Source organism: Ursus americanus, chromosome 4, assembly GCF_024610735.1.
Source record: "Ursus americanus isolate L20-20 chromosome 4, mUrsAme1.1.p, whole genome shotgun sequence".
Lineage (NCBI taxonomy): Eukaryota > Metazoa > Chordata > Mammalia > Carnivora > Ursidae > Ursus > Ursus americanus.
The window spans coordinates 47,432,711-47,440,871 of NC_142130.1; the positions used below are offsets into that span (position 1 = coordinate 47,432,711).

Genomic DNA, 8,161 nt, shown 5'->3' on the forward strand with positions numbered 1-8,161 from the left:
AGTAAGTTTATTTTGATAAGAGGTAAAATCCACAGTGAAGAAAATAGAGGTACAAACTTTCATGTGAAGAACAATATAACATCAAAGTATTTTAAAGAACAACTTTTTGTTTTGTTTTAGTTTCAGAGGTAGAATTTAGTGATTCATTAGTTGCATATAAGCCTCAAGGTATTTTTTTTTTTTTGGTATTTTTAATTTCTCTTTTGATTTCTTCTTTGGCCCATTGGTTGTTTAGTGGTGGTGTTTAATCTTCATATATTTGAATTTTCCAGTATTTTTTTTTCTTATAATTTCAGTTTCACACTGTTGTGGTCAGAAAAGATACTTGATATGATTTAATCCTTTTCAATTTAGTAAGACTTGTTTTGTGAACTAACATCTGATCTATTCTGAGGAATGTTATATGCATGCTTGAGAATAATGTGTATTCTGTTGCTTTTGGTTAGAATGTATACAGTCTGTTAAGTCCATCTGTTCTAATGTTTTGTTTAAAGACTATGTTTCCTTAGTTATTTTCTGTCTGTATGATCTATCTATTGATGAAAACTGGGTATTAAAGTCCCCTACTATTTTTGAATTGCTGTTTATTTCTCCCTTTGGGTCTGTTAATATTTGCTTTATGTATGTAGATGTTCCTATATCGGTACATAGATGTTTACCAGTGCTATCTACCCTCCCGTTGGTTTGACTCCTTTATCATTATATAATGACCTTTGTCTCTTATTGAGATCTTTGTCTTAACATCTGTTTTGTCTGATAGAAGTGTAGCTATCCCACCTTCATTTTGGTTAACATTTGCAGGGAATATCTTGTTGCATTCCTTCACTTGTAGTCTGTGTGTGTCTTTAGATCTGAAGTGAGTCTCTTGTAGACAGCAGGTAGATGAGTCTTGTTTTTTTATCCATTCAACTACTTTGTCTTTTGATTGGAGAATTTGGTCCACTTATATTTCAAGTGATTATTGATTGGGATGTACATAATTGCCAGTTTGTTAGTTTTCTGGCTATTTTGTAATTCTTGTGTTCCTTTCTTCTGCTCTGGCTTTCTTTGTGATTTGATGATTTTCTGTAGTATAGTTACATTCCTTTCTCTTTGTCTTGTGTACCTACTGTAGGTTTTTGTATCTACTGTATCTATTGTAGGTTTTTGCTTTGTGGTTACCATGAGGCTTACATAAAACAACCTGTATTTATAGTAGTCTATTTTAAGCTTCAGTAGGGATGCATTCTAAAACTCTGAATTTTTACTCTCCTCCCTGCCCACATTTTATTTATTTTTTTGATGTCACTATTTACATATTTTTATCTTGTGTGTTCATTAACAGATTTTGAAATTAGTTATTTTTACTGCTTTTGTCTTTTAGCCTTCATAGTAGATATATAAGTGATTTACTCACCACCATTACAGCATATTATGAATTTTATGTGTTTATCTTTACCAGTGAGATTTATATGTTTTGTCTTTACCAGTGAGATTTATATGTTCATTTTCCTGTTACTTATTAGTGCCCTTTCATTTCAGCTTATTGAAGTCCCCTTAACATTTATTGTACGGCCAGTCTAATGATACTGAATGCCTTCAGGTTTTGCCTGTCTGGAAAACTGTTTATCTCTCTTTCAGTTCTGAAGGACAACTTTGCCAGGTAGAGTATTCTTGTTTGGTAGGTTGTTTTTTTTTTTTTTTTTTTTTTCTTTTTCTTCAGTCTTTGAATGTATTATACCATTTCCTACTGGCCTGGAAAGGTTTTGCTGAAAAATCTGCTTATACAGTCCTATGGGGTTTCCCTTATATGTAACAAGTTGTTTTCTCTTGCTACTTTTAAGATTCTCTCCCTGTCTTTCGCAATTTAATATTTCATGTTTTGGTGTGGGCCTCTTTGGGTTCATTTTATTTGGAAATCTCTGAACTTCCTGGATCTGGATGTCTGTTTCTTTCCCCAGGTTAGGGAAGTTTCCCGCCATTATTTTTTTTCAAAATTTTTATTCCCCTTTCTCTCTTTATTCTCCTTCTGGGACCCCTGTAGTGTAAATATTAGTTTGCTTGATGTTCTCCTATAAGTCTTTTAAGCTATCTTCACTCTTTTTTCATTCTTTATCTTTTTACTGCTCTGAGATGAATTCCACTGCCCTGTCTTCAAGTTCACTGATCCTTTCTTCTGCTTCACTTAGTCTGGTGTTGAACCTCCCTATTGTACTTTTCAGTCCACTTACTGTATTCTTCATCACTGTGATTCTGTTTGGTACTTTCTTATATTTTCTGTCTCGTTGTTGAAATTTTCCTTTTGTTCATGCGTTGTTCTCCTGAGCTTGGTGAGCACCTTTATGACCATTATTTTGAACTCTTTATCAGGTAAACCACTTACCTCTTTTTCTGAGATTTTATTTTGCTCTTTTGTTTGGAGCATATTCCTCCGTTCCTTCATTTTCTTTTCCTCTCTGAACTGACTTCTTTTTTTTAAAAGATTTTATTTATTTATTCGACAGAGATAGAGACAGCTAGCAAGAGAGGGAACACAAGCAGGGGGAGTGGGAGAGGAAGAAGCAGGCTCACAGCGGAGGAGCCTGATGTGGGGCTCGATCCCACAACGCCAGGATCACGCCCTGAGCCGAAGGCAGACGCCTAACCGCCGTGCCACCCAGGCGCCCCTCTGAACTGACTTCTATGCATTACATAAAACAGATACCTTTCCCAGTCTCAGCTGAGTGGGCCAATGTAGGAGATTATCTTTATTGTTCAATACTTCTCTAACTTTTCATTGTTTCCAAAATCTTTGTGATTGCCCAAGCAGTCTTCTTTGTTCTTAGTGGCTCCCAATAGTTGAGGATGTCCTAGCATATTAGCATCCCAAATAGGAGGATCTCAGTACCTAGATGCAGGCTGACTGGAAACTGGATCCTCAGGTAGGAGCTTTTAAAATATGCAAAGATACCTCTTCTAGGGGAAGACTGGGAGATGGACATTTCTGTCTATTTTTGTGCTGAGCCTTGGGGTGCTAGCCGTTTAAGAACTGTTTATTTGCTACCATCCCATTGATTCTGTGAACACAAACCCTGCTGGCCACCAGAGCCAAGCTATCAAGGGTTGTATCTTCTGGGCAGAGTTACAAAATTCAGGGCTGGCCACCAGAGCCAAGCTATCAAGGGTTGTATCTTCTGGGCAGAGTTACAAAATTCAGGGCACCAGATCTGTGCATAAGCTCCTTTCTCAACAGCATCAGCAAGCTAGGGTAGGACAGATGGAGAGTAGAAAGCTGACCCCCACCAGCTTCCCAGTCTCTGGGGAAGATTGCAGTCAGTCCCTTGATGTATGTTAAATTAGAAGCCAACTCCTCAGCCACAGCTACTAAAATAAATGAATTGGTCTCTTTTACAGAATGATGGCATTTCAGTATGCTGCTTCTATACTGTGCCATGGCAGGGGAAGGGGCAGTTGGTTAAGCAGTTTTTGTTTGTTTGTTGCAGTCCTATGGGACCCATGAACATAAATCTCACTGGCCACCAGAGCCATGCCTTCATGGGGTATTCCCTGGGCAGCAGCTACAAAACTAGGATGCCAAACATGCACAAGCTCCTTTCTGAGAGATATCAGAAACCTAGAGTGAGGCAGAGGGCAAGTGTGAATATGATGCCTATTTGCCTCTCCAGCCTCTGGAGAGTATTGCAGTCGCCCCTTTTTGTGTTTTAAATTAGAAGCCTGACCCTAGACTGCAGCTACTAAGATAAGCCTCTTTCATGGAAATACTGGGTGTTTCTATCTATTGCCTCTGTGCTGTTTTGGGGAGGGGGTAGACACTGACTGAACTTACAGAGGCGGGAATAAGCAGGAGAGCTGTGAGGTAATAAGAGATGAGCCTAGTTGGAGTGGAGGAGGTTTGTGGGAGGCAGTGGAAGGTAGGTGGAAAGACCATGAAAGTCACCAAAGGTGTTGACATTTGATGAAATAGGTAAGATGAAAATTGAGCAGCAGGGGTAGGTGTTGATTAAGTCAGTATCTCAACCATCAGCCAGTTGAGATGTACTTTTGGGAAGCTCAACAGCTCCAAAATGGAGATACTCTACTTAAAAGGGGATAGGAAAGTAGAGGATGTGCAGTCCCTTGCCTGCCTGCCTGCCTCTCCCCTCCTGTTTCCTCAGAATACTCAAGGCTCTGTAGAGCACAGTTGAGAAACACTATCTTAGATTTCCTTTCTCTAGCCCAAGCCTGGGTTGCAATGGAAGCAATGAGAATGTACACACCAACATCCCCAAAGCTCATAGAATTTTCCTATCTTTGCTGATGCCCACACCAGAATTCCAGAAAACTTACCTTTTCTATAGTTTCATTTTCCAAAACTAAAAGTCAATTAGAAAGTTCAAGGGAAGAGTTGGTTTGATTAGTGAGAGAGGAAGATTGGTTTCTAGTTTTGCACATGCAGCTTTTGTAACAATGGTACTTCATTCCTACTGAGAAACCACAGGCAGGTGTAGCTTGGTTAGTTTGGGAGGGCTGCTGACCAAATTGAAACTAGCGGCTTTAACTTCTATTTCAGCAAAGGCTAGTGGAGTTCTATGATGGATCAGGAGAAAGGACTGTCAGTGCTCAGAGCTGTGTTAATTTCTCAAAACTTGGGATAAATAATGTTAGACCCATTTTTCAAATCACAACTCAAATATGTTGTTTAATAAAGTTTCCTAAATCTTATTTTCTCATGAGGCAACTCCCAATGTAGACTGCTGGATCATTCAAATCACATACCTATGCATTTCAGGCAGAGGAAGACAAGAAAAATCTGAGCAGGATGCAGACTCGGATGGATAAGCTTCAGCTACAAGTACAAAGTTACAAGCAGCAAATGGAGGCAGCAGTAAGTTCCTGGGGCTGTTGCAGTCTCACGGATTTCCCAGTAGTTGTTTTTGATTAATGGAGATAGGTAAGCACTTTGTCTAGAGAGGACCAGCTCAGCTTAAAGTCTGCTCATTCTCTAGTTTTTCTCAAACTAGAATTGTCACTTATGCTCAAAAAATTACTTTTCCTTCCAGGGACCCGGAGCTCTTACCCTCAACCTTGTGGTTCTACTCAAACATGTGCATTGCAAGAAATGAGTCCAGTAACACATGGTGTTGTATAGGGATGGTGAATTTTTTATCACGTAGTCACCCTGGGGCCTTCCTCACCCCAGAATCTTGGGTGAGCATAAATGTGACTCACAGTCCTTTTTCCTGATGAGCCTGGACATAACTGTGGCCCAAACTACCATCATTTAAAATGTACTTGCCAACCCTGGGTTAATAGCCATAGCTACATAGACTGTAATTCATAAGTGCCATATATATTGGTTTATACCTCGTATCTTTTGAGGGGTTTTGAATTATTTCAATGATTCAGGCTAAAACACTGGTAGGTCTAAAAATTGCCTGTTGACCTGTATAATTTTTAAAGATAAACCTCCTCTACTCAAAGGTAAACTAGGATATTTAACTGATTATGAAACAATTGTGGTTTTTCTTACATGTAACATGCCTGTGAAAGCCATACCACATCCAATTAGTGGAACATGCTGAGCAGGTTCTAAATTTCCAGAGAACAATGGTTATAAAAATGGATCTCATGCCTGTTAGAAAGTCTGAATCCTTATATATCATACCAAAATATATTCTGTTCAATACTCAGAAGTTTAGATTCCTTTCACACATTTTTCAACTTTTTCATGTCAAAGCAGAAAAAATGACTATGTAGGCACAGGGATATTTTTTCATTTTTTTTTTTTTTATTTTTATAGGAAGCACAAGCCAGTCAATATCTTTCCAAGTATAAGAAGCAGCAACATGAGTTGAATGAAGCTAAGGAAAGGGCAGAGATAGCAGAAGCTCAAGTCAATAAGCTCAAGATCAAAGCAAAAGAGTTTAGAAAAAAGGTATGTCAGATATTCAACTTTGTTGTAATTCTTGATGTGTGTGTGTTTAGAACTCATGTCATCACACAGAGCAGTAGAACAAGAAGTTATTTTTTAAAAGACTTTAAAGAGAAAAAACAAAAAGTGCGTTCTGCTAAAGTCTTCCCATATTTACTTAATTTTCCTTGTGCAGGTAATATGCAGTGCTAAGCATTTGAGTGGGATGTACATTGTATTTATACTTCTCAAATGCTTAATTCCAGGTGAACTTGTGGGCTCTCAGTTCCAGGTCCTAGATTCATTTGTGTAGAGGAGTCGGGAGTCCAGAGAGCAAAGATTATTTTAAAAGCACCCATGGATCTGCTTGAAAATGAGTTTAAGTCTTTCTACGTTGATAAGTACATGACTTTATACTGGATCAGTATGGAGAGCGGGGTGGTGAGGTTTAAAGTTGAGGCAGTGGAGAATAAATGTGCCTGTCCTCTCTAGCTTTCTGCTTTATCCCTCATTCTGTCCTAAAACAAGGGGAAGGGGTATTTCCATATCTGTGGTTCTCAACACTACTATTCAGATCCCAGAGTAGGGGTTGCCACCCTAACTTTACTAGCAAAGTGGCAGCATGACAAAGACCACTGAACTGTAGGCTTGTCAGGGTCAGTGTCTGTTCAGGCTGCTATAACAGAATGCCAGAGACAGGGTGACTTATAAACAACAAACATTTCTCAGTTCTAGAGGCTGGGCAGTCTGGGATCACGGGCTGGCAGATTTAGTGCCTGATGGGGCCACTTCCTCATAGACAACACTTTTCTCACTGTGTCCTCACATAGTAAAAGGTGTGGGAGGAAGAAGCAGCTCTCTGGGGATTTTTTTAGAAGGCACTAATCCTATTCACAAGAACCTCATCCTCATGACGTAAAGGCTCCATCTCCTAACACCATTCGACATATGAATTTGGGGGTTATAAAAACAAAATAGGAAGCCATAGCTTTCATATTGAGATTTCCCACAAACAGGGTTTTTTAATGAGGTCTGGCTTTAGGAGAAATGAATTAAAGGACATTGGATAATGCTCCATTAGCTGCCCTTTATGGAATGCCTACAAAGCACTTAACACAGTGTCTAGCACAAATAGGTACCATTTCATTTTAAAAAATTCTTATTGTAAGTGAATTACTAACAACTCTACAAGATAAGTAGATAGGGTTGTCCATAATACATACTACCTGAAAGGAGGTCAAAATTATCTCTTTTGAAGGAGAATCTAAAAGTTGGTTATATTGAATATACTTAGATCTAAATATGAGAAACATGAGTCATTGGCACACTCTAGAGATTTCTTTTTGTTGCTTGAATATTGTCTCAGGGATAAGGCCTATGAGCAGAGGTCCAGTTAAGTGGTTTGAACTCTGCCCTCAATTTGAGAAGGGTCATGGCACTGGATTTGGGGTCTTAGAGGCATCAACTCCATATAATGGTTTTGTTTAGGGAAATGCCTCACGTGTGTTATGCTTGCACTCAGCCGGAGGAGGTCAAAAGGACTGCAAAACATATGCAATGTATTCGACTTTGTCACAGTTATTTCCAACAAAGAATAAAATGAGTGAAGCAGAAATTGCTTCTGAGAGGCCTGAGAGGACTAGGAAAACCATCTTTGGCAGTGCAATGATTAATTGTTTCCCATTCTCAGAAGGAAAGCCTGAAAAATCTCTCAACTGTCCTAAGCTAAGTGAAAAGGTTTTCTGATAGAATTGGGTGTCTGTCTGGGCTGTGGATCCAATTGGTGATGTAGCCACAGTCTTTCCCTCGTGGGGCCTTTTGTAGAGGGCGCTGCCTTCACCGGCAAGGCTAGGCAGGCAGAAAATTGAGAGTGCCCAAGCACGTCCTTCAGATGAATTACCTGTGTCTGCTTTCTGTAATGCACATAATTGCCTCAATTCCCTGCATCCCTTTGAAGCTAATGAGGAGTTGGCTAAGGCCTGCTTACTCTGGGAAGGACCGGGCTTGGTTCTGGGTGTGTGTGGCACTGATGAAAGTCACATGAATCTCACGGAGCACACTCATATTCTGTTTTTCAGGCTCATGAAGAATAAGAAGTCCTTTGCTTATCAAGGACAGGGGCTGGACACGTACAAGGGTGGTACCATTAAGTTTTCAGCCATTTAAGTTGCATTTGAAACAAGTATTTTTAAAAAAACATGTTGCATTTTTAAAATTTTGCTGCATTTTAAAAACCTGTTGCTTTTGAAACAAGCATTTAAAAAATATTTATGTGGTATGGAAAGCAGTTTA

At 39.2% G+C, this 8,161-nt stretch overlaps 1 protein-coding gene across 1 annotated transcript in view; it reads left to right on the plus strand.

Moving 5' to 3' along the window:
* MYH15 (myosin heavy chain 15) overlaps positions 1–8,027 on the plus strand; it is a 145,810-nt gene extending 137,783 nt beyond the window's left edge. Inside the window, exons 39-41 of the mRNA XM_087861640.1 lie at positions 4,748–4,843; positions 5,759–5,893; positions 7,948–8,027. Coding sequence (XP_087717766.1) covers positions 4,748–4,843; positions 5,759–5,893; positions 7,948–7,962 — 246 coding nt within the window. The 3' untranslated portion in view covers positions 7,963–8,027. The remainder of the gene's footprint in view (positions 1–4,747; positions 4,844–5,758; positions 5,894–7,947) is intronic.
* The last annotated feature ends 134 nt before the right edge of the window (positions 8,028–8,161 follow it).